Source organism: Lonchura striata, chromosome 1 (assembly GCF_050655825.1).
Source record: "Lonchura striata isolate lonStrDom1 chromosome 1, ASM5065582v1, whole genome shotgun sequence".
NCBI lineage: Eukaryota > Metazoa > Chordata > Aves > Passeriformes > Estrildidae > Lonchura > Lonchura striata.
Genome location: NC_140703.1, coordinates 89,332,973 through 89,360,651, shown reverse-complemented (window position 1 = coordinate 89,360,651; position 27,679 = coordinate 89,332,973). Strand labels below are relative to the sequence as shown.

The 27,679-nt window shown below is 41.0% G+C and overlaps 1 protein-coding gene across 13 annotated transcripts in view; it reads right to left on the bottom strand.

Moving 5' to 3' along the window:
* Positions 1–27,679, bottom strand: part of MAP4K4 (mitogen-activated protein kinase kinase kinase kinase 4) — a 163,382-nt gene that overhangs the window by 39,195 nt on the left and 96,508 nt on the right. For all 13 annotated transcript variants that reach the window (XM_077781543.2, XM_085582808.1, XM_077781544.2 and 10 more), the window contains 9 exons: positions 18,930–19,055; positions 18,149–18,259; positions 15,327–15,417; positions 13,650–13,780; positions 11,329–11,383; positions 8,909–8,987; positions 6,570–6,745; positions 5,833–5,905; positions 5,168–5,378 (listed from right to left, as the gene is read on the bottom strand). In XM_077781543.2, the coding sequence (XP_077637669.1) occupies positions 5,168–5,378; positions 5,833–5,905; positions 6,570–6,745; positions 8,909–8,987; positions 11,329–11,383; positions 13,650–13,780; positions 15,327–15,417; positions 18,149–18,259; positions 18,930–19,055 (1,053 nt within the window). The remainder of the gene's footprint in view (positions 1–5,167; positions 5,379–5,832; positions 5,906–6,569; positions 6,746–8,908; positions 8,988–11,328; positions 11,384–13,649; positions 13,781–15,326; positions 15,418–18,148; positions 18,260–18,929; positions 19,056–27,679) is intronic.

Genomic DNA, 27,679 nt, shown 5'->3' with positions numbered 1-27,679 from the left:
ATATAATATGCACATTTATCAACTCAAACAATATTGTGTTGACATTGTTAAGTGGATATATTGCAGATCTCAGGATGGCATCACTCTCACTACAAGGAAGACAGGCAAATTCATCGCTTCTTGAATTAATTTAGAAGTATTCAGCAATAATTATAAATAACTGAACTTAATATGAGGAAAAATAAGCTACAAACTGATTAAGACAGTCAGTGTCCCATGGCAGCAGAAAATAAATAAAAATCAATTGAGAAAAGATGAAATTTTTAATGAAACCTTGATCCAGATATCTAACTCAGCACATCAGCAGGTATTTATTACCCAGCAAAGGAATAGGGGGAAAAAATGACAGATCTCACAAATGTGCTACTGTCTATGTACCAAAGTATGCAGGGAGATCAGGTTTCTCAGCATCACTTCCACTCCCATCAGACACTGCCTCCGCCTCCTGCCAGGTGAGTGGAAAGGAGGTATCCAGCAGTGCAGGAGCCCAAACACAAACACACACAAACACGCTGCATGATCCCCTTATTCACAGCCCTAGATATAAAATAAAGGTATCACTTCCTTTGCACGTAGTCTTTGAAACCTCATCATCAAACCAGTGGTCACTAACAAAGCGGAATTTAGTTTTAACACACCAGGGAGAGGAAACCTACAGTGACAACCATCTCTTGGGTCCTAGTCCACATCTTGTCAAAACAATGCCAAATGTGTTTGGTAGCAAGTTGGGTTAACCCAACCTGGCTTCAGAGCCAGCCCTATAGCTGACTTTTTTGCATCCATCTGTTGGCACAAGGCTGCCTTCCTGACTGGCTCTTGCAACTCTTCCATGAGAACACCAAAACCTGATCACTGTGTGCCTTAGGCCTGCCCAAAGGACAGGAGAGGGACAGGAAAAACTGTTTGTTAAAACCAGTGTCATATAAAATACAATATACATATAAAAATTTGCCTTTTAAATTTAGTTTGTGTGATTGTCAGACACTGTCATTTTTTGTCATACACTACAAAAAAGGCTGACATAAAACACTATTGTCCAAGAAACAGCAGGTATAGATCTAGATTCCTGAACTTAAGAATGCATATCCAGATCTTCTTTAGTTTGGTATGGTATTACCAACTTTCTTGCACATGTCAGATTAAAAGCTTATTTCCAAGGAGCAAACTGTTAGCCAGAAAATAAGGCAAGAACTCTTCAAAGAAATATCAGACATGCCAAAACAGAATTTTGACAGAGCCCATACTGCCTCAAATTACTGCATTTCACAAAATGGGCATCAACTATGCAAACAACATAAAAAAAAAAAAAAAAAAAAACCAACAAAAACCACACACACAAAGAAAATACAGTGTCAGTACCCTGGCTCCTTATCTGCTTTTAGGGTGCGATAATGATGATCTCATAATGGAACCTGACAACTCCAAACTGGAAGTCTATGCAGTAGAGTATGACTTACCAGGAGGGGGCAATGCAACTACACATGCAGTTTGTCTATACCAACGAATTCAGGCCCTCGTTCATACAGTGAAATGTTCAAGATTGATATAGATCCTTTAATTTTAAATTCCTAAAATATTATTACTGTGTCTCATATTCAGAGAGAAGATTAATGATACCTATATTAATTATTTCTTCCACAAAAAATTAGGTAGCCTGGTATCAGCTTAGAAAGAGAATTGGCAAGATTAATAAAGAGATTTTTGCTTTGTCCACACTAGAGATAAACCAGAAGTAGAACTTCTTACTCAGTACCAATCCAAGATGCAAGCAATTCAAATTAAGTAGATAAGAATAAGCTCTCCTTCTGTGAAAGAAATAAAGCCCTGGCAAAAACTGCCTGCAGGTACACCTACATTAGCATCTTGGTTCAGATCAGGAGTGCTCTTTTGAAATGAATCATCCAAACATCTCCGCTTATACAGTTTTGTTTCGTACTCTGAAGATGTCTCGGAGTGCCAACCACACCTTTTGGATGAAATTAAAAAGGCTGATGCACTCCAACCACAAGCAGGCACAGAGTCTAGACCTCAGCTAGTCCAAAGGAATTCCTCCTGTCTTTAAACACATGAAGTCTTCAGGTCCTCAGCACTTTAATTATTGAGCTCCACAGTCTGCTTCTACAGGACTGTACTACTTGCCAGTGTAGCTATAACCTACCACTTCAAAAACGTCCATCTTAGGTTCTCATAATCAGGGACAGAGACACCATTTAATGAAGCTATCCTGAACTGCAGAGGTCCACAGAGAATGGGATTCCACTACAGCCAATTCTTAACTTTCTAAGCCAGATTCAGTTTTGCAAAGTACAAATTCAAATGCCTTCTCATATTCAGCAGCTGTCTCCATGTTGCTGAACAGAACGACAGAATCACATTAAAACAGGAACAGGTGAGATTTTTTTGTTTAAACTATCTAAACACCTATATAGTTGACAGTTTTTATATGTCTTTTAAAGGAGAGCTGGGGGTAAGACAAAATCCCTGTCTCAAAATTCTCACAGAATTTTCTGTAGTTTGACCACATGTCATTTTCACCTCCTCAGTCAGACACAGTTCCTGCAACAACTTTTAGAAGTCACCTATATGCCTTTTAAAAAGTAATCTTTTCTCTAATACTGCTGAGAATTACAGTTTTTGGCAGATGTCCTAAACACCGTTCCTGTTACAGTCTCGGTCAAAACTGTCTAGGCTCTGTGCCAGCATTGTAAGAACAAGCCCTCGATTTTAATTTAGGAAGTGGGGAGGGGGGGAAGTATATGCAACTTGTTCAGGAAGATTATCTAACGCATAAAATTCTACCAAAGAATATTAAATAAGCATATGCATACATACTTTACACTAGCAAAAATTACATGACAGCAAGTCTGATAAAAGTATCAACGAATTTATGAACACCCTGAGCTTCAATGCCTGACACTGATCTTGACTCCCATTATCAAGCTCTTCATTGTTTACTGGCTTCATCAAAACAGAGGGGGTGAGTTAAGGACAAAGTGACAACATTTCAGTATTTTGGCTTTCAATTGTGTCACAACACTGATGTTTATCTAAATTTGTGTCTACTACCCTTCCCCCATCTGAAAGAGCTTGTTCTGGCTGCTGTTTTATTAAAAACCACTTGGGATCATACATTTTTCCAACACAAGATCCAATGAACTAAGTGGGATTTTTTTTTGAAAGCTAAATGTGAGTCTTTTTTTTTAATGCACTTGATAAACAATATGCCTACACTATCACCTGCAAAAGGAAACTTTTTAAACTCACCTATTTTGTAACTTATTCCTATTTATGCCTCCAAGGAACCAGGCAGAGGTTACAGACCCATACAAGGTAAAAAGCTTTGATCTTACAAATTTTACATGTTTTACCATGCAACCTTATTCAGCAATACAACCTACATTACATGCTGTCTTGTGGTTGTGGAAGCTGTAAGTTTTATTTTGGATTTTAAAAAGCAGGACTGATTAAACATGATTTCAGGTAACTGCCTTTTCTTTCTACTTGCTCATTCTGTTATAAGTGCAACATCCCCGAAAAGTTCAAACCATACAGAGAAAATGGTGCATTGCTTTGTTTTCACTACCACCAGCAGCAGCTCCTTTATTTTAAAAAGAAAATCCAGATTTTAAGAGTTGCACTGATTACTAAAGTTAAATGACCTAGATAATTTAATTGTAATCCTCTTCCTCAACAAAAAAATACTGCCTGCAGAACCTTAGAGATTAAAGAGGCATTTAAAAGAAATCATTGACTCTCATACTAAGAATAATTTGAGCAGTTAAGCAGTAGCTCAACTTTTGCTCACCTTTGACAATATCAATCTTTTATCTTCATATTTTTCTAGTATCTTTTTTTATTACCTACTCCCCCCACAAATAGTCTAAAACCAGTTGCAAGTGCTGTGAGGTTCATCTTGGCATTCTCTGAAGGGTGGAGAAGAAACAGAAGAGAAATGGGGTTTATATACCTTCCCCTCATCCCTCCTTATGGAATCATGTGTGGCTTCATCTTAGTTCCCAATCCCTCCTTATAGCAGCACTAAACTCATGTGCACTTTGGAAAAGAGGGATAAGGAGCATAATGTGACCTGGAAAGGTATTTGGAACTTTGTATTACTTGTTATGCAAACAGGTCACGGGATGCAAATCAACATTTGGTCCTGGCTGCATCCTCATTAAACGTTACCAGGATTTGGAAAGCCAGACTGGGTGTAGTTTTTCCATCACTAAGTGAAAGGTTGAAACAGACTCAAGCAAGAGGTCATTTAAGGACAACTAGAATTTGACCCTGCACTTCCTGAAGAACCAGAGGATTGGTTTCACTTCAACTCTGTCATACCCAGCTCTGGCCTGAAGAGCTGTTTTGAAATCCTCCTACTTCTGAAGCTCATGCTGCATATTCCATCTACATATATATAAATGCACATAAGATCTTAGGAGGTGAAAAGTATGACAGAACAATATTGTCCACATACATTCACTTTCTTTTATCTTCCAGCAGTGTATAGAAAATGCATACTTACTTGTATCACAGAAGTAGTATTTACATATTTGTAATTCCTGCAGAACTGTAATTTTAGCATAGTTAACAAAACATATTTAAAGATCTACTTTTAAAGGCCCCTCCAATCCAAATCATTCTATTATTTTATGATCTAGGTGGCTTTTACTCATTAAGCTACTGTGCATGAGAGTGTAATACATTAAAAAACAGGCTTCTATCTACTATGAATGAATACCAAACACAAGATGTTTGAGAAAGCTTTAAAGGGAAATCTGAAAAATTTTATGACCCCCAAAACAGTACTCCTGAGAGAAAAATCCACCTGGGAATAATTTGTCTCCTCTTCTCTATACCTACCTAAGCCTAGCCAGAGACCAAGAAACAGCCTCTTCCACAAAAAACACTTTCAAATAACCCAGCTCTGGCTTCTGTTGTCTTCATGGGAGCTGCTGGATATTCAAATGCTTTGGAAGATGTCTTATATTCAAGTAGCCAGGCATGGATTTAAGTGCTTTGCTCTACCTTTACAGGTGGATTTTCAGAGGATGTTTTCTGTCCTGAGATATCCTGGAGCTACAAGGAATTCTATTTAAATGGGTGTGGGAATGGGAAACAAAACGGGGAGAGGGGCTTCTGCTCCCAAACTCCAGTCTCCTGTTTCTACCTCTTCTAGCCGCCGCCTCTGCTCCTTCTGCTGCTCAATGCGTTTCTGCCTCTCTGCCAGCAGCTGCCTCTTGTACTCCTCCTGCTCCCGGAGCTGCTGCTCCTGCAGCAGCTGCTGTCTCCGAAGGGCCTCGGACCGTTCCTTGTTTTCCTGCTGCAGTCTCAGGAAATCACGTCGGAGGGTTGATTCTCCAGGCACATTGACAATGGAACTGCAACAAGAGGAAGTTAAAGCCTTCTGTATGATAAAGCCTGATGGGCCATTAAATACCTTTGCCAAAGCAGGGGAACATTAATAAAATATATCATGGTGTTAAAGTTTAATCTCGTTTTCTTTTGGAGCAAAGACACCAGTTGTATGTCAAATACACGCTCTCAGTGGAAGGCGTGAAATGAGGCCAAGCAAAGTAAGGACGAATGCTAACACTGTGGGGACCCTGATCAATCATATTTGCCATAAATCTCCATCCAGAGCTTATTTGCTCTAAGTCATAGGGAGGGGAGCTTTCAAACCTTTAACAGTCACAGCATAGGTATTCAAACCCTTTGAGTGGTTTGTGCATTCACTTAATAAGAGACAGAAATTTAGCATGCTGATTTATAATCACAGACCTTTACACTTATTTGGTATGGACTGCCCAAAGCCATCCCAAAAGCAATTATTACCTTGGCTCTCCTTCTTGTTCAGGCACTTCCTCCTCTTCTTCCTCACTTCCACTATATTCATACTCCGTCTCATCTAACAGGAAAGAAACAAAGGCCTGGATAGTACTTTAATTTTAGGGTAGTGGGGAGTTGCAGTAGCATCTCAGTAAACCAGCTCCTGTCCCCTTCAGTGAGAGGATCTATCACAGACTCTAGAACTCATTCTATATACATAAGCTTATATTCCCAGCAGCACAGTGGTTTGCAGAAGACTTCCAGTAAACTCCCTGAACAACACCAAGTTTTACATGTAAGACAAGACACCTGGAGAACTTCAGCACCACCTGAATAAGGAGAAAAGACTGCGCAAAACTTTTGCTTCACAGCTCTTGTGATGGCTTATTTCCTGGGAGTCCGATTTATGGCACCATTCCAGGAAATGAATCTACCAGAGACTAAAGAAGGGAAAGGCATATATGCCAATATCCTCCTAAATACTGCTTAATGCTTGTATGGAAGAGCCAGTGGCCAGCAAGTGAGCAAATTTAATGTATCAGAAAATACAGTACTTGAAATTTATGCTTTCTCTGTAAAGGACAGAACAAAACAGAGCCTTCTGACAGTCAAACTATGAATTGAAAAGGAACTTTTTAAGGATTTGGGCTATAGGAGCTTCTCTTGGAGAGAAGAATGCAAAGCAAGACAAAAATATGCATTTTTTACAAGTGGCAAAGACTTGATTTTTAGAAGCTGCATACCTTTCTCTCCTCTCTTCTTCCTGGTCCTGTCTATATGGTCCTTAAGCTGGATTCGGACTTGCCTTTCATTTGGCTGGTCACGTATAAAGGGATGTTTCAACAGTTGTTCTGTAGAAGGTCGCTGCATGTAATTCTTCACTAGACAACCTTCTATAAAGCTGAAAAACTTTTTCGACCTGAGAAAGCAAGAAGGAAAAAAAAAAAAGGCAGAAGATGAGAGGTGAAACTCAGCTGAAACAGTTTTTCTGTTATTCCTCAAATTCATTTTCTCCAAGACCACCATGTCCCAGAGCACAGCACAAGTGTTGCCTGCAAGTGTACCTCCTAAACAGATCTCTGTGTGCTCCAGCTGAGCACTAAGCTGGAGCGACACAGGGCTGGAGGGACACAGGGTGACATGAACATTCTTGGAGCTCTCAGGCACATCCTCACAGTAATGTACCCTCTTTCAGAGGGTAATTTCTCTGAAAGTCAGGATCTATGAGTGAGGTAAATAATGTAAATCTTCTGGATCAGAGCAGCTCTGGCATGCCTCTACCTATCCATGCTACAGACAGACACACCCAGTCAGGAGAACTGTGTCTGCCATTCTCCTGACAGAAGCAGCGCCACGCTGCTTTTGCATGCACCTGGGCTTACAAAGTTAGATCTGCCAGAATTTAAGATTATTTTATTTTTTACCTTAAGAGTCACACACACAAAAAAATTTTACAGAACTAGAGGTGGGTGTTGGTCAGTGTTGTCTGTTCAACACAGGCACATTGGGTCTCTGACACAATTTAAGGGCATGAACTAAACTAAACCCCTCTGCACACAGCATAAAGTGACAGGGTATGGGAGTTAGCCGAGCTGCAGCACTATCTTCCAAAATTTGCACTTCATTTGAACCCTTGAAAGAGGACCTCTCCAGAAAGAAGTCACCAAACAAGCCACTTACCAAAATCCAATAGTGGAAATACTCAAAACTGCAATGAGGCACTAGAACAGGTTGCCCAGAGAAGTTGTGGATGCCCCATGCCTGGAAACATGCAATGCCAGGCTGGATGGATTTCTGAGCTACCTGAACTAGTGGATCCTAGTTGGCTGGGATCCATGGATCCATGGACTCCTTGGCAGGGTTTGGAACTAGATGATCTTTAAGGTCCCTTCCAAGCCATTCTATGATCTTTCTACAACTTTGTCATCATTTGGCCTATCTTCTCATAACTTGCAACTGAGCATGCTATCAAAACAGCTGAGTGACAGCAGAACTGCCTTGGACCAGAGCTGCTTTTTAACTGGTATGTGCTCTCAACCTCCTCCAGTGCTTGGAGAGCAAACATCCTCACTACATGCTTAAGAGGAAAAAGCAATAATTTCCATCCATCAGTCCACTTCCCTACTGTAATAAAAAAGGCTAAATCCAGCAAAACTTGGATGTTCAGATTTTTTTTTATTCCTCACACTTGAATGTTTTTATTCCACATAAAAAGGTCAATGAAAGGCTAATGTGAATGGACCATATGCATCTCTATTCCATTAATATATGCAGAAGGCAAGTAAGATACAGCGATGCCTTGACAGTATACAAGTGCATGAATAAGTCAATCCAGGTAAAGACCAAGCCCAGCAAGCAAGCCAAGTTTATATTGTGTTGATACTGAATACACAGTCCAATCACTTCATTATTTTGACAGGCTCACAGCATCCTATGATCACATTCCATCTATAAGAAATCTCTTTCTACTGAGTATTTTTGTTTCATATGTGCCAGTTGTAACCAGTAACTGGGAGGAAATCCTCTGATACTAATGGATTCTTCTCAGCTGGCAAGAAGCAGGCACTCAATTCCAACCGTTTACAATAATTATAGTAAAAGCCTTCATTAGTTTTAATAGCTCCTTTCTATTTAGCAACTAGAACACCATAGCACTGTTCTGTTTCTGTGTTATGATACGTCTGAGAAAACATACTGCATATTAAGAGTGCTACAGGAGTTTATATTTTAAAACATGGATCCATTTGTCACCTTAATACAGATGCTACATTAAGACAACAAAAACAAACAAAAAACACCCACAAACCACCCCCCCCCCCCCAAAAAAAAAAAACAAAAAAACAAAACCAACAACCTTGGTATTCATTTCCATACAATTTGAAATTAAATTTCTCTGGGACAAACAGAGCTAAATAATGCATGCATTTTATGTCATGCTTTGATTCAGAGGCACAAAAGATAACAGAGATTTTTGCTAACTTAAACTGCTTTACAATTCTGTGGAAGGAGTAACAAAACTGTATGCGATACGAGAAAAATTCACACTACACAAGGCTACAAGCAAGATATAATTAATACATACCATTTCTTGGATTTTAACCGTGGGGGAGGGTTCCTGGGTATCAGAAAGAGTGCCCTCATGGGGTGCATGTCACAAAGTGCTGAAGGGAAGAAAACAAAACCAGAGATAGAGACACTGGTTTAGTTGCTCTCTGTCAATGGCATGACTTCAGCTTCCACAACCACTCCCACCATCCCAAACAGCCATGCAGCAGGTGCAGACAGCAACACAGGTAAATGGAATTAACCCAAAATTACAACAGTTCCATAGCTCAATGTGCCAATGGCAGCCCAAAAGGAAAAAGAAGTCAAAGCATGGATCAACCTCTAAAATCAACCAAGATGGGAACATCTGAGCATGGCCCTCCTCCAGGCCCAAGTCATCTGACTTACTTTCGGGTCAGTAAAGTACTGGAAGATGATGGTGGACGTGAGCAATGAGAGTTACTGTTTCATATAATCTTCCCTCCACCTGCCCTTCTCTCCCATTATGGAGTGTGCTTCATTTTTATTCTCCAGACCTAGATATTTTCTTTACTTCAAGGCATGACAGTTTTGAAGCATGGGAGGGGGTCTGTATCACACAAAAGGACTGTCTGCAGAACTGAAATGCAAACCCACAACTTCCATCCAAAAAAGTCTTGCTTGTTTCAGTGGACATTTGTGAGAGTCTAGGATCAATGTTGGACAGCTTTTCCTCCTGTTCCATAGCAAAGCAACATGGCAGAGCCAACCCAGGGAAACAAGGGAGCAGGGAGAGAGGCAGCCCAAGAAAAGTCTCTAGGAGCCATGTTCTAACTACCTTCCTATATTTGATCACTTATACCCTCAGTCTGAGTGATCACTGCAGTATGAGGTGACATCACACAACAGAAATTCAGGAGAAATAGACTGATGTGAAGAGAATTCTGGCTCAAAAATAAGGGGCCGCAATCTTGGCAAAGAAGCCCCCTGGATACCTATGGATCCCTGCAGACCACCAAAGAGTCCGTAGAGGTGGACTCTTCAGCTGCCACTGGAGGAGAAGGTAGAGCCCACTGTTCAGCACTTACAGAGGATCTTTGCTAACTTCCTAAATGCTACTCTTGTGCTTTTACACAAAGAACGGTCAAGCTCTGTTTTGATTTAGAAATTAGCAAAATATTATTGTCCAATTCTAGGCTTACAAAGCCATACAGGCAACTCAAAGTGCTGAACACAAAGGTATGGCAAAAAGGAGGTAGTTCACTTAATATACTGCTGGCTGAAGTGTCCTAGGAGCAGCTCTCACTTGGACAGTCATGCAAACGTGCAATTAGGAAGGAGAAAGAAAACAACCCCAAAGTATCAGGCCTCCTAAAACATAAATCAACACATGACCATTGTGTTTTGATTTTTAAGTCTTGCATTAAAGTCAATAAGAAGAACAAGAAAATCAGGCAGCAGCTACAACAAAGTGACCAATTTTTAGCTGGGAAATATCAATACTTTATTTCAACAAGATTATTTCAGACATTTCAAGCTGGGTTGTATTATTGTGGTAGATTTTTATGTGCAAAAAAATTTAACTTGCTCTTTGGTACCTTAGACTCTTATTTTTTAAATACAGACCTCCAGCTGAGGGTGAGGGTAAGTATATTTGCAAAATCAATAAGGACAAGTATATTTGCAAGATCAGTAAGGATGAAAAAATCATCATTAGAAGTCAAAACACCATGCCTAACTTCTTTTCTTTTCTTTTCAAAGGTTTCTGTCCTCCTCACACATCTGCTGTTTGCCTTTCTATTCTGGAAGAACTACATGAAAGGAAAAGAACCTATTAAAAAGTTGGGCATTTTTAGTTTCCAGGTTTTCCTCTCAAATCTAGACTAACTGATACTGATCCGTGCTTGAGAATACCTAAGTTCAGTGCTTTGTCCTGAAGAAGGATTTATAGTTTAAGCCATGTCACTGCTAAGGAAGATTAACACCACCCACTGATGAGTGGAAACAGAAGGAGAAGCTATGTTAGCATTATCCAGACCAACAGAAAGCCAACACAGAAATAGCTGCTACAAATGCTTTTTTCATTAAGACCTGTTTCCTCGAGGCCCCACTGACCCTCTACCCAGCTGAAGTTTCAGTATTCCAGGCCAGTCCATAGACAAAGTGGGACACAACTCCAAAACACAATATACTATCCATAGGAAGGAAGTCAGACTCTCGATTAGCTTCCAAATATTCCTGCTATACAAATTAAATTACTGCAGTCTGCACTGTAGTGTTTAAACACAACCCTATCTTTATCAAAAGCATTGCTATTTATGGGATTTTATTTTTATAGAGCAGGCAAAACCAAAGAGAACATAAATAGCATGGGGATATTTTCAGAAACCTCAAAACTCGCTTAGATTACAACCAGCATCACCCAAGTATACGTTTCAGCCTTAAGGAGCCCACTGGAGAAGCACAGGGATCACTTACGGGGAGCTCCTTCTGCCATCTCTATGGCCGTAATGCCACACGACCAAAGGTCACTCTGCAGAAAAAGAGAGACACCATATGTTAGTAGGTGGATTTACCCATTCACACAGTAAGAGAGTACTATTTAGAGAGGCCCTGTAGGTGAGGCTGAAACCAAATACCACGGCTATTTAAATAATATAAGCCTCTTATCTTGTAACTGTATCATAAAATCCTACTTTTCACATAATACGTATGTATATGCAGAAACACACGTATTCTTACTGAGTGAGCAAACAACCCTTTCCAACAGCACATAAAAATATATTCACATTATGACAATGGGAAATACATTTGCCAGAAATCTAAGCCTATGAAACAACAGAATTTTCAATATTCCCTTGTCAACAAAGAATTGAACAACGCACTCCCAGAGTGTGGAGAGACACAGTTGTAAAACAAAAAGCTCAGCTCAAATTTAAAGTGGTCAGACTTGTCAAAAACTGCAAGGGCTCTTCAGGTACAAAACAAGCAAGAATAAAAGGAAAATACAGATCCATCTGAAAGGAGAGCTGAATTAGTCACCAACACCACTGAAAAGGCAGAGGTTCCCAAAACTTACACCTCGGTCTTTACCACAGTCTCCCAAAATTTACACCTCTGTCTTTACCACAGGCATTACTTAATGCCAAAGGCAACATTCCTCCCCTAACACTTCAGCTTTCCTTAAAACGCTACAGAAAAAGAGTTCTTCAGTAGCAGACTTTCAAGGTACCACCTCTGACCAGCACCTCTGACTTGGGAGAGACCAAACAAGAGCCAGGAAGATCAAACAGCAGGAAGAGATGGAGGAGTCTGGGCAAGAAACCAACTTCAGAGAGTGACACAGCTTAATGGGCAAAATATTGGAGGAGACTGCTGTGAAAGAGAGCTTTTCTTGAGCAAAGCAGTCTTCATTTCTGGTCATAATTGTGATTTTTTAAAAATTACTCAAAACTAATGGGGAAATAAGCTCTTCATGCACTACAACCAGAGAAGCATTTCTAAAGATCATCTTTTCAGACCCAGCAAGGCATTCTTCTATTAGTCAAATGCAGCCATCTTAGCTAAATTGCACATATTCATGATCTTACAGAATCCTTCAAACATTAATTTTTTGTGAGCAACCACCCTAGAGGCTCCACCTAGAACAATAAACAGGTGTTTTCAGAGGACAGAGGAGTTATTTTTCATATCACTACTGCATTAACAATTATTGCAGGGGGCTTTTCTGCTTTATTAAATAATTTAATAGCAACTTTCCTTACTAATAACAACTCTGTCTGGAAAGATATAAAACATTAGCTTTAGTACAATGAGATGCTGAATGCAAAAAGCAAGTAAATCAAGAGAAAAGGGATCAATCTGATCAAAATTAGTCAAAACGTACAAAAACACCAATTCAAATAATTTGGGTGTTTTACAAAGATTTAGACACACACAAATATACTGATAGCTAACACTATCAGTCTCAGCAAAGTGATACAATTGATATTCAGCTCTGTAATTCATTATAAGGCCTTAATCTCTGGCTTTCTGATATCCTTGGTTAAAGATGGAACAATACATTAGTCTAAGTAAAGGTTTCTTAAAACCATATTTTTACATTTTTTCTTTCCTTGTGCTCTCATTAAAGTCAGCTCAGAGGAACTTTAAAGATTACAGTATGCTTTCACTAGATATATTTAACTTTAAATACGTATACCTAATATTCTTAAGGTAATGCAAATACCATCAAGCCAATTATGGTTTTGCAGTAATTAAATCCTTGGTTTGCAGCAAGCTATGTAAAGAATGATCTTTGTTAAGAAATGTTGTGATGGATAAATTTTTATAAAAAAAAATCATGTATATGTATCCTGAAATCAGAAGTAGTTTTCGGAATTCCTTCTGTACTTCACTGGCTCTCCAGATGGTGGTTCTATTTAAGGCAACACCTAAAATGTATTGTTCTTGGTTACCACAATAACTGGGACATAGTGTAACACAATTTAAAGTACAACCATTATGCAAATTGAGAACACAAGCATTTCCAAGTAAACTCTTTTTTGCCCTCTCTAAGCATCTACAGCACCCTGAAGTCCTGTATTTACATCTCAAAGCTACAATAATACAAGCAGCAGAAAGTGTTAAAGGTCACAATTTGATAATATCCTTACCTTGTTCTTTGGTAATAAGAATGCAACTACACAAAACAGTTATTACACCTACAAAGCACAAGAAGTCTCAAAAACTGTCATAGTCCATAGACATTTATATTGCAAGTGTATGTTTTGGGTATTTTCTTTGAACAGGACTCTTACTCTGTAATCATACGTAGCATCTGGATTCTCATCACAGGCAATAACTTCTGGAGCCATCCAGTACGGAGTCCCAATAAAAGTGTTTCTCCTGCCAACTGTCCTGTCCAGCTGAGCGCTCACACCAAAATCCACTGTGGGTGGGAAAAGAGTAAAATTAAATAAGAGGGGGAAAATAACACAATGATTACTTTTACAAAATGATTTGAAAATAAAGCCCTGTAGATGTCCCACAGGGGAGGACCATGCTAAAGAGAAATAAGATGACTAATCCTGAGCCCTTATGGTTCACACACAATGTGCTTGGGCACAAATGTCAAGGGACCCAGCAGCACATAATCACCTCTCCTGTACCCCTCACTGGTCTGCCTGGACAGAAGGGAGAGCACAGCTGCAGAACTACTGCCTGGGAAGCTGAGAAAGGGCTATTTAGTCCCTTCCCACATGGTGAAGCCAAGCACCTTTGCCTATACAGAAAACAGCCACTTCCCAAAGGTACCTCTCATGCTATGGGAAAATTACATGCATAAACACATTCCTTTCAGTTCACCACCTTTTCTGCTCTAAAACTGGACAGCAAAACTAACCTGTTGCTCAGTGAACTGGTCTCTGCTTTAATGCACAGAGCAGAAACATCAATGAGAGCAAAAGATGAGAATTATTCAGGAAGCGCTAACTTTGGTTACACATGCACACAGGCTGCGAAAGAGATGCCCATTTCATTACAAAGTAATTACATTACAAAGGTGCTTTCTGCCTTTCATTTTGCCCTGTTCATGACCACAGTGCTACATGTCCTTCTATACCAGTAACTGCATCTGCCCTAAGAGGGCTGTGTCAGCTTTGCTGCATCCACCATCTGAGTGACACTGACAAACTGGTGTAGACGAGCTCAGTGGAAGCAATGGTTTGGAAGTTACTGTACCCCATTTTGGACAAAATGAAGGAAAGCTCTCCCAAGAACTTCCTCCCCCAGCAGCCAGGACAACTTCCCATGCCTCATGCTGCAGGAAGGTGTAATACAAACCAGAAGGGATGTGGGCTGGGTGGGAGGGCTTCAGCATGGCTCTATATTTAACGAAAAAAAGGTGGCGAGTGTAGCGTGATACAAATACAGAAGGTTGACATGTGCACTAACTGAAAGAGACAAATTAGAGAGGAAATAAAAAAAGAGTATGTCCACTTGGCAGGAGAGAAGAGGCCAGGGATGAGCACGATTTTCAGCAGGCATGCCAGAGCTGGAACTGTGTTTTGAATTCAATACCACAGCTCCCTTGAGAGTGCTGTCCAGATCATATTTTTGTGTCCAGAACCTGAACAGCAGGTGCTATTTTAATTAAAGCTAAATACAAGAGAGACTCCTGTCACTTCCCGAGTCCAGAATAAAGTGAATCGGAACAGACTCAGCTTATACACAGCTCAGTAGGGGAAACAAAATGATCTCTGCACCGATTCTGGCATGAAAATCAGTATCTCCTAACCAAATTCAATAACAACCTGTGCTCCCATCCTCTCCAAGCAGGAGGAAATACATGCAGGCTGTCAATCCACACGGAACCACTGACAGAGTATTTACACTATAAAACATGTTGCAGGGCTCTTAAAGGATGAAATTAATTTGGGAACATCATAAAACCAAAAGCTGAACAAATGAGGAAGAGGACACATGTACCTACTTACCAAGTTTCACTTCTGCATTCTCTGTTAATAATACATTTTGCCCTTTGATATCCCTGTGAATCACATGATGGGCATGAAGATGTGCCAACCCCTGCATTAAGGAGAAGAGAGGAAGGAGAGGATGTTCAGAGTCAGGCTTTTGGCTCAGCAACAAACTACCCATACCCAGCAGCCCCAAAGATCACAGCACTGTGCCTCAACCTCTTGCAACTGGGTGCAAAGGGACCTGCAGCACACCACCCACACAGCTTTTGGTGATGGAGCAGAGACACAGGCTTAGATCAGGCACACACAGTACCTAAATACAGCCCAACACCTGTACTGTGCAAACACCTCTCAGCTGTCCTGTGAAGTCCCACAAAGTCTCCAAGTAATTACATTCTAAATGACATCAGTGTCGGTGTATGCCACTGACTTCTGACGTGCACAGGGTCACACAGAATTTAGCTGGGAAGGGAGGTAGAAGGAGAAAGGAGGCAGCATCCACATGTATTATATGCACCCCTGAGAAGCAGGTGGGGGGTGATGGAGTGGCAGTCATGTTTGAGGGCAAGGGAGGATAGATGATAAAGACATGCTCCACTGCAAAAGTGCAGTTCTCTTCTCTAGCCTCCATAAACGTGAAGCCAGATAACTGTACCTCAGGAAAAAAAATGCAAAGGGAAAAAAAAAGCATAAGCGTTATAGTTTCCAAAGGAAACAAAACCTCCTGGCATACGGTGCTTTTTGTTGAGACAGCACCTGGATACATGCCCCAAAGCATTAGCCATGTGGAGGGAGGGCTGAGAAAGACATATGTTGCATTTTACTCTCTAATGTAACTGGGAGAAAAGGCAACCCTCTTAGCAACTGCCTGTATTTTGGGTTCTCCTCAGTTTTCTGCTTGGAAAATTGTAGTCTCCAGTGGGATCATCCTGCCTGTTCATGTTGCCCTCATAGTCTTTTAATGTTTTGTGAAAAATAAAAGAATAGAACCTTTACAGCTGCAAGAGATTAACAGAATAGCGGTTGCTGTAGAGAAGTATTTCTTACACATGTTCTTCATTAACTGATCATTTACTAGTTTTCCTACATAACCATTGGGCTATTTTCCTTTTTTAAAAACAGTTAATGAGTGTGACAAAAACCACTATCTACAGCTTCCTTTCCACATGTCATAAGCAAATCAAGTGAACGGCTGATGTCCCTGAGACCCTTCACTGACTGCTAATGCTGAGTGTGGTCTTATTTTTCACAGGAATGTAGGCTTTTCCACAGCTTCACACAGGATATTTTTTAAAGCCTTCTGCTGCTCCAACCCAGCCAGAGAGATAATCATCTCTTCTCTCCAGAGTACCATTTAACCCTACTGAAAAAACACATCTGGGGATGCAAAGGCCTGGGAGAAGACAGAGGGGCATGTCTCCACTTTCCTGCACTCCCCCGACCTTTCCAACCACACAAGGATTCACTGGGTCAGCCTTCACCGGTGTCTCCACCTGCACCAATCTTTGGCACTTTAGCTCCTTTTGTGTTACATGACCTCTCTCCTTCACCTCTGACAAACTCTGTGTTGAATCAGACATCTCATGTGAGTTTAGCATTCTTTTTTTTCCAGATATTCCAGATCCTGATGGTCAGTAATTAACACTCCCTTTATAAATCTCTCATTGGAATGAGAAAATAGTTTTCCCTCTTTTCTGAGGTAAATATTTTTTCCTCTTCTCAGCAAGGGCTTGACTGCTTTATCTTAGGAGGATCTAGGATGAACGCAACATAGCATAGAATACCTCCAAGCCCACATGTTTCTCAAATCAAGGGTAAGATGGTCCTGCAGAAGTTATATTAAGGCATGCTAAACATTTGTTTTGAAATAGAACGTCTCCTTTGTAAACAACTTAAAATGTGCCAGTCAAACACCAGCAGTTGGACTGTCCTCTAGCCTTTGAAATTAGAGCAAGAGACCAGAACTATGTGTCTCCCTCCATCCTCATCTTAAAAATTACCAAGGAAGAGCAAATGTGTAATGCAGACCACAGGAGCATTGATTTATGCACAAGCTAGTGCGCATTTCCTTTAACATAAAGCCCTTCAGAACTTCATTTAGGATTAAGCAATTGAACAAACATACTGTGTAGTGGTATGGGTAGGAGGCAATTTGTTTTGCAAAGAAGCACGAGGAAAACCATCCCAGATTTACTTAGTGAAGCAAAACAAATGCCAATTCAAAAAGCACTTAAACTGTACCAACTGGAAATTAAATATTAAGAGTAATTATCTTAAGTTGCAATTTTAGAACAACTGGTAAGCTGTAACTGGTAACCATTTCCTGAAAACCTCTGTAGCACTGCCTGCAAGCACTGCACAGGGCACAGCCACACGTGACAGAGCTGCTTGCTCTAGACAGACTGCAGGGACAACACAAGATAAGAGCACATCACAGCACAGAAGTCCTGACTGCTGGCCTGAGCCAACAGCTCTTCCTCCATGGACTTCATTAGGAAAGAAAAAGGCAGCTGCAAGCATATTTAGAAAAGCCTGTTCTGTAAGCTACCATGCTACAGCACTGTTTCAGCCTCAGGTCTTAGGGACACTGCTTCACAGCTTCTGCAGTAGGCAAGGTCACTGACTCCTCTATTGGCTTCGTATGACTAGAAATGCAATTTTCTGCAAGCCTTCTGCTACAATACAGTACAACTCACACCAAGTTAAATGATGTGGAGCAGACATCTATCTGCTCCTACGCATTCTCCAAGTGATGACATGGCTAATGGGATTGATCAGAAACAGCTTCTTGCAGAACCTCAAGCTAGGCTGCGCCTCTGTAGGACTGTTTTCCTTACCCGGAGAATCTCTCTGGAGATGTATGCTATCCAGTCTTCCTTCAGGGTATTCCCTTTTGTGTTCTTCACAAGGTCTGTGATAGAGCCAGCTCCACAAAACTCCATAACAAGCTGGAAAACAAATATCAGTGTACAAAGGACATTAAAGATAGACCTCAGCTGTATAGCAAAGCAAAATAATCAGGTTACAGCACTGATTTGAGAAGCTCTTGTGAACCAGAGAATGTATTTTACATCTCTGCCTGGAAAATGGATTCAACCAAATGTCTTCAATGTGTGTCAGATATATATGGAATATGTCTCACATTAGTTACCAGATTTTCAAGGACTGATTTAATCACTGTAATTTAATGCTAGGAATCTGGATTTGCTCAGCTATGCAAAATGCATTAGCAGTAAGAGCACATCTAATGCTGAAGGAATCAAACTTATCACATCACTGCAACACTTCTTATCCTTTAACTTCCATGTATTTATGGAAGAATGTGCACCCTGCCATTTCAACCCCAAACTTCAGTCCTCTTGAGGGTGTTCCTATGAAACATGTCATTATCCGTCAGGGATATAGGGGAAAAAAGTTACTTAAAGAACAAATCCACTGCTTATAACAAATTTTGGTTCAGACATCCCCTTAAGGATGTGTTATTAGCCTCTGCGATTCACTTATCTAGCAGCTCAGACAAGCACCAAACTACTTTAGTTTGTCTTTCCATAAAGTGGTATTTCTCTCATTACCAATCTATATCCAACAGGGAAATACTTAGGAAAAACATCTGCTTACCCACAGTTGGTCATCATGTCCTGGAGGACTTTTCTTAATGAAAGCACCATAATAAGTTGCAATATTTCTATGATGAGAATATTTCTTTAGCATATTAATCTCCAGTTTGATTTCTTCTTCTTCATCCTTTGGGGAAAAAAATAAAACAAACCCCCATATGTTTAATATACCATATGCATTATTGATTTATTCTTCACTTTCACACAAGCAGATTTTTTCTGAACTTCAATTTACATGAGCATCATGTTCAATAAGCTCCTATGATGTTCATGCCATCAAAATTCTGTCTATTGAAATGGTCTAAAACAAGCCTTTCCCAAGTTTTCAGTAACACAAAGAAACAAATAAAAGATGCAGTGGATTTTACCCAGTGATGGAACATGACATAATCTGTTTCAAAAACCCAATCCTTGTAACACTTTAAGCAAATCCATAGCTAGCAGGCTGGAAATATATGACAGAGGAGTATTATTTCCATCTTCACAATTTTTTCTCCTTTAATTTTGGAAATTTCAACCAGTTCTATTTAAATGCCAGACAGTGGCTTTGTGAAACCACCTGTCAAAGTAGGTTCCCATCTTGGTGCCAGCATTGGACTGGCATAGGAAAACAGAGGTGGAGATCAGGAATTCCCCTTATTGCAAGAAAAAGGCATTTGCCTTGCACACAAGCTTCCTCCTCCTCCTCCATCTGCCTTTGTGGAGGAAGAGCAACTGGATCAGGAAGCATGGGCCAGGAGCCCAGGCAGTAAACAGGATGCTGAGACACAAAGGCAGAGGAAGGATTTCCCCTGGCTGCCCCCGCTCCAGCAAGGTGCCAAGCAAAGAGCAGCTCAGGTGAAGGGAGGTCATCCCTCCAAAGAGCTGAAATGGGTAACATAATGAAAGTACTCCTTGAAACACCCACAACCTGCTTCTGAACTGACAGCAGGACATGTGGCATGGAAGGATCCACACGCTCTGAGGTGGTGTCTGAGCAGGCAGACAGCAGATACAAAAGAAGGAACGGACACCAACCCACCCCCAAATCTCTCTTCCCATACCTAGACAGCATGAGTCTTCTTCAAGCTCCTATAAAGGCAACAAATTAAATGGCAGATGGATATCCCTTTTTGCTCCACAATTTTATATCCAAGCAGGAAAACATCTACCTTAAATTGATTCCAGGAAGAAGACAAACTTCTCCCTAGGGTTGCTGGCTGATGGGAACGGTAGCACATACTCTGATTATTCTGTGATGTCAAAGCTGATTATATGATAAAATTTTAAGCCTTAAACTTCCTCGCAATTTGTACCACGTTAGCAATCAAATATCCTATTCATGACATACGCAGATGTTAATACTAGCTACATGTTAACTCTTTGTACACACTGGTACACACAGCTTGAGCAAAAGATTCCACTCTCTGCTACAAAGCTAACAAGCATTTCAAATACTCTAATAGTGGGGTGCAATGCTTACTCGTAAATTATTACAACAGAATTCCCAAAATGCACCAGGGCTAAACTACTCTTTCATCTTTTCATGATGCATCTTTGAAGTAAATATACAGTAAAGTACTGTATATTTCTGGAACACTGAACAAAATAGTAAAAGAATCTTGTAAATCAAAGTTCCTAGTGAAGAGCAGCCCTGGGAGAAAGCATTGTCAGAAAAGCTTTTTGAGCCAAAAGCTAACTTGGTGCTTCTTCAGCTGCTTCTGTTGTACGTGCTGTTGAATGATTTTTTTTTTATTTATTCAGACTATATGTAAAAAGAAAAAAAAAGAGAGGAGGAATACAGGCTTATGTTACAGTGAATCTCTGAACTGTGTATTTTGGCAAAAAAAAAAAATTAAACAGGACATTGTTAAACTTGATGCTTTGGGACTTAATTGCTGATAGGTTAATATGTATAATTGGATTAATCTGCTATTTTGAACTGACGTTTTAGATAAAAATTACTTCCTACCCTCAGCAAACACAATAGCTTTTACAATACAATGGGCAGGATGTCCTAAAGGTTGTTTGTGTTTATTTATTGTAACAGAAGCCAAAATGACAATACTTAAACAGGATCTACTTCTGAAAAATGAAATAATAAAAATCCCAGCCTCACTCCCCCCCAAAAAAAATCCCGAAGAACAAATGACAAAAAAGGCATAGACAGAGCCAGCAGACTGTAGACAGTTACTGCTCTTTCAGCTCTCCACTGAGTCTCTGTCACAGCACCTGCTCAAAGCCCTGCAGCAGAATCTCCCTGCAGCAATATCTCCCCAAGTATCTCCCTGAATTACAGCTAACAATGGTCCTACATTCATATTTCAGCTGCCTTTGAGCACTTGTCCACAACAGAAATAGCACCTCACCTACAGTTCAATCCAGTACAAAATGGAATTTACAATAGTAAGTGGGTTCAGTAATTTTTGCCAGACTTTGGAAGAATCCACTTAGTGTGGATCAATAACCCCCTGGCAAAGAGTCCTGAAGATTCTGTGGTGACAGGAACTATTATGAGGATTAATCAGCACAGAAAAGGCTGTGGTAGAGCAATTGGTAGAAGACTTAAAAACAAAACGTTTCCCATACCAAAATTGTTCTGTTCCAGATTCAGGAGCATTTTTTTTCCAGGGTACAGGTCATTTCATCCCAATGTGGACATCTGAAAGAGGCCAAACAATGTGCACCCTACTGGTGTTTACTTCTCCCCACTAACTACAAAAGGAGGGTGAGGTCATTAACCAAGATCCAGACACCAATCCTGCAGACGTCTTGCATCAGGGCGAGATGAATCCCACCCAAAAATCTCACCGGATAAGGCCATTTCCGCACAGATCTCCTTATGGACACACATGCCTCAGGGAGGGTACGCTGCAGCCTGCAGCAGGGATCCTCCTAAGCAGGCCAAGGTGTTTTGGCAGCCGTCCTGGGATTTGGACATGTAAGCCAGCCTCAGAGATGGAAGGTCTGTCACCTCCTCCGGACAACACATGCACTGCACCACCACCACTGACACCCCTCCATTTGCAGAGGCAAGGGTATCACAAAGGCAGAAAATTAAAACTTATTGATGCAAGAGACTGTCATTCTCATGAAGTAATACAAAAGTACATCCTTTTTTCTTGAAGGAGAGAGGCAGCTGGTGAGCCCTTCCTAGTGATTTTATGCAGCTGGCATCAATTACCACTTTAAGCCATTATCTGTGAATACAAACTCCCATTGAAACCCTCTTTGTCTTCCCTCTGATGGAGCTGGTGGAAGTGTTTTATCCTTATACATTCCCTGTCTGTTTGTGACAGCACGTCTGATTACCAGTAATTTTTGCAGTAAGCTATACTTTTACAAGACTCACGTGGTTAAATCAAGCTTGGAGCAGCTTTTCTCTCCCTTTTCATGTGTTTCCCTTCAGAGACTGAGTGGACGTGCCAGCATCTCTAGGGGTTTCTAACTGCAACACTCTTTTACCAAAATAATCTTGCCTGTAAGATTACCTGCATATGACTCCCACACAGAAATCCACCTATGTACATTCTGATAATTTCTAACCATTTGAATAAGCACACTGAAAATAAACCCAGGTGTGTTACCTCTTGGCCTACCACCCAGCAGCACCTGATCAGCTTGCTTACTGCTCCACCACAAAGCTCAACATCCCTTGTTCTTCCATTCATCACTGCACACTAAATATCAGCGTGGGCTTTTCTGCATGCAGATAGCAAATCAATGACTTGTTGTTTTTATTACTTCAGCATTTACAAAATTGTGATGATTTAAGTAGCTGAAGATTTAAGTATTTGACCATGGTTGCCACTTGAGAAACTTTGACCGAGAAACTCGCAGTCAAAAAATGGTACTAGTGCAGATCCATGTAAGGAAGATTACCAGCTGTTTTCCAAAGGTAGCACTCCACCCCCTGCAACATTATGGAAAGAAAACACTGAATATTTACACAAATTTTTAGAAGGCAAGGAATTTAGACACATTTTGCTGGACATTTTTGAGGGATGGAAAAGAAGAGAACTAAGCTCTAGAAGTGTCAGAAACAGAGAGGACATAACCAAAGGAAAAGTCACTTCAAGTCTGTCCCTAAACATCATTGTCTAGATGCCTCAGGAGACCAAGCAGAACAGTCCTGACCTGTTCCAGCACTAAAATTGGTATGAGACCCCTATGAGAAATAGTCTCTGCGAAACACACTTGGAGGAGTAAGAGGGAAATAACACTGTTCCCCAAGCTCTATAGAACAATGAAATTATTTTAGGAGCTGAATTTTAAAATTTAAAAAAAAATCCACCCAAACCACCCAAAGATAGAGCAAAGACATGTCTCAAGGCATGTAAGTAGTGACTTTCCATTCAAACTCCCTCACCTGGAAGATCTGACTACTGCACTTGGCTGGAAATTTGTTCTGCCAGCTCAAGGAGGAGAAACTGTATTATTTCCAAAGGTTTTATTCACCCTAGTATTATGATGAGGGGAAATGCGAATGAGAAAACACAGTCCAGCAAGGTTAAAGCAAAACAATGTTCTGTGATAAAGGAGAGAGCAAGTTTACTTATCCTACCAGATGATTTATATGCTGCTCTAAATCTGTGTAAAGCAGAATACAAACTGGTCCTTTCAGTAACTTTGCTTTCTGATTTAAGAAATGAGACAGTGACAAATCTCATCTCTCCCCTCACATATGACATCCAGTCATTTCAAGCTACAACCAAGGGTTTTTTAGAATTAATATCACTGCCAAGCAGTGTAAAATCAAACACCAGCAAAATAGAATGGAGTGAGGGAGGCCTTCAAATCTCCTCTCCTTTGCTTTCCCAGTACTGCTCACAAAGCTTTGCCTGCCTATACCCATACCCATTGGAGCTGACCTGCCTGGAGAATGGCAGCTGGCAATATTCTGCCTGGGGTTTCAGAGTAAACTGAGTTCCTGAGGATCACAAGCTCCAATGGCAGCTTCTGAAATTTTGGAATCCTGAGATCACAGCAGAGTTGGGATCTGTGTAGAGCAGCAGGCAGCAGCCTCAGCCCAGCACTGGGAGTGAAAAGGCACTGCTAACCCATGGACTCCCAGAGCAATGGAGAGGAAACAAGTCTGCCTTCACAGGCATTAAAATGATAACAACTTTCCCTTTCTTTTACCATCTGCCCCTGACACACTAATTGAAGGAAAGCAGGAGAAGTCCAAAAGAAACCCAGTTTGTTTTCTTTTCTGCTTCCTCTCACGTTTCACTTCTGCCTTCCACTCACATTAAAAAAAAAAAAAAAAAAAAAAGCCCTAAAAGACACCAAAACCACAAACAAAAATCTTCCTGGGTAAATCAAATCACAACACCAACTTTTGCAAACCACCATTCTGCTTGAGTGTCACAACCTCCCTCCTCTTTGCACTCCAGACGTGGCCAGCATCCATTTGGAGCAGAATCTGCCCAGGACAGAGAAAGTCTGAATAGAGCCTAGCACAATAGGTGACCTTTTCTGCTGCAGGAATCCTCCATAATATATAAACTCGTTAATAAAGTTCTCACACACAAGGGAGATGTTTTGGCGAAGAAAGTTGGGGCAGTATTGCACATAGCACAGTACTTGAACAGGGAGCTGTGGCGCTGCCTCCAAGCTGAGAAGGAGGTTGTAATTTCAGGAGGAACCAAACCACAAGAGAAACGATACTCCAAGTGGGTAAGTCCCTGCCAGTGACTGCCAAGGTAGAATTTGTATAAAGCAGAGCAGCTTGCAGTGCAGAGAGTGCAACGTGGAAGAAAGTGATCCTCTCCAACACCACAATGAAGTGTTGGAATTGGGAATACAACATAAAATAGTTTGTAAGAAAAAATATCAAACACGGGCTTCTTGGGAGGGAAAGTCTAAACTATTTCAAATAAAAGACTTTAATCAAGCGGTGCAATAAATATTTAACAAGTCCTTATACAGTCCCTCCTAAATCTTAAATTTCTTATTACACCCCCATCCTTCTTGAGAGCATTTTACAAGCCTTTGAGCTTTGTCACCCTCAAGCCAAAGGGCAAGTTTATTTCCCATCTGTCTCTCTCCTGTGTTACCTTCTCACTCTCAGCATTCTCCGTGCCTGTTTCACTTCACATGCAAGGTCTCTTTTTCACAGACACCTTACCCACATACTCTTCCCACCTTGGCATCAGCAGGTTAATTTGTCTGCACTGTCCTTCAAGTCCTTCCCAAACACAGATTTTTCCAAGGCCTTCAGACTGTACCCTCTTAAGAAAGGCATCCATCATGCCACACAGTGACACTGATGGAGCACTAGCCATCCAGCAAGCACTGGCCTGGGTGCTGAGAATCCCCACCACTGCTGGGAGGGTGCCTCAGCCTCTGCCCCTTGCCCACATCACAGCCCATGCAGGAAAAGGCCTTCATGGGCTTTACCTTTTGTCAGCTTTCTGGAAAGCAAGCATCCCATCACTGGGAGCTGCCCACCAGCCTGCGAGCTGCTGCTGCTGCTGGCACAGAGCCACGCTGCCAGGAACAGCAAAGCAGCAACGCTGCTCAGGCACAGGAATTGCAGAAGATGGCTGGGAAGCTTTTTCAAGGGTCAAAAATACCCTTACTTTTGCAAGGACTGGCTGGCAGAACAGTGCTGTCCTTATGACCACATTCAGTTACCTTCAGTGGCAACATTTCATCAAGCAGGTGAGAAACACTTCCACCAAACACACAAAACAGAAGCTGCTTTGTCTCTCCTTGGCAGAACACACTCTCTACTGCATGCTAAAGGCGCTGTTTGAAACAAAAACGCAAATGAGCCAAGTTGTTCATGACAGTGCCATCACTGAGGCTGCAGCCATAAAGAACAGTTAAATTAGCTGGATAAAGAGGCATGAGGAAGGACTAGCTCCTAAGCAGGGTCCCAGCACTCCCCAAGGAGCCTGTGTAGCAGCATTGTGCAGGCGCAGGAGATGGAATCACGTGCAGGCAGGAAGGAGCCAAAACCCACGTGAAGACAATACTTGTCTGTTGTCTCCCCCCCTAAACCACCGCCTCTGCCAGTCACTTCCACAACAATATTTTCTTTCTTGCCTGATGTGCCTCCGGTGCCTTCACTGGTCACTGAATGAGCTGCTCTGAAGGCACAGAAACCACACCACTGCTGACCTCCCTCAGTAAAATCCCGGGATGCCATAGGCTTTTCCAAAGACAGCCAAGAGAGAAACCTCCTAAGGGCAAATCGCTTCAACTATTTCCAAGGCTAATTCCTTGATGCTAGTCATGATTACTTAAAAGAGTTTCCTGCTCAGATTGCGTGTTTGTCTCAGCTATACAATTCAACTGTCCATCTTCATCCTGCCTAAATTACTTACAAGTTTCACAACAAGCTAGCCTTATACTGACATCTTAAGAGCTCTCATAAAAGAGAGAAGAATTAGTCCCCTATCTTCATCATTATTATTTAGACTAAAAATGCTTGTTGCTATACAATTTCTACATCCAGTCTCAGGTTTCTTGTGATCGGAACAAGCCCTTCCTAGCAGATATTAAAATTAAGCCTGTGTGTGTAAGAAAGTAATCTCCTTCATGCAAAGCTCCAGGCTCAGATAATTAGAGGAGATGTAGATGCTGAAGAGAAAGCAGGCTAATGAACAATGCCAAAATGTTGCACGGCTCCTCCAATCTCAGCATGCATGTGATGCCAAGGAAAGCAACATCTCAGGGGGTGACAGAGCCAAGGAAGGCATTTGCCCACTGCCTGGTCTTTGCTCCACCGCTCCCACCTGGAGGGCAGATCTCCTTCCCAAAGGGGCCAACGCACGAGTCCCTCCCCACATCTGCAGTCCAGATGCTGCCAGGCCACAGTTTGGACCTGAGAGGTGTAAAAGGCCCCCCGTACCCTGCAGGTTTCACAAAGCTGGAGAGATTCAACAAGAAACTGAAATTCTGGCTTGAGACTAAGCTTTAAACTTAGAGGGAGGCATAAGGGGAACATCTGAGAGAAGAGAGGAAACAAAAGGTTGAAATGACTGAAAGCAGATTTCCTATGCACCAAATGCCACACAGACATTGTATTAGCAGAAATGTAAGCAAAGAAAGTAAAATACATTAAAAATTGCAGTTCTGGCATAACACTAATGTTCTTCTCATACATACACAGTGAAAACCTATAATTACACAAAGACATTAATTTTCTTAAAGGACAGATTTGTTCAATATACAGCCTCACACCCACACTGACCAACAAGTCTTGCAGATGAATAGGGAAGAGGAATTTATTTACAATCCCTCTTTCATTTCATACATTGAAGGAAACCCAAATGCTACAAGAAAAATAAAATATCCCAACAGTTTGGGCTAAAAACCACAAAAGATATAACCATGCACACCTGAGCATGAACAGAACAAGTAAGAGGACTGAAAAGTAATCCCACTTGGGCTTTCCTCAGGGCTGTTTCACACAGGATCTTTTATCAAAATGAGATGGGGTTGGAGAAGTAGTTTTCAAGAGAAATTCAGCAATTCTATAACATGCCACCATTTCTTTTCTATATGGCCTGGCACATTATTTAGGCCAAAAGCAAACAGACAGATTTGCAAAGGGGGCAGACTGGCAATGGTACTCCAAAATAAATCATATATTAAGAAATAACATTAGAAATAAAAACAAACAAACAAAATCCCCAAAACAAAACAAACAAAACCCACAAAACAAAACCACCAAAAACAAAAACAAACCCAAAATACAGAGCAGCACAAACAAGTACCACCACAATTGCCAGCAGTGAGCAGCTGGTAGCCATGAAGCAA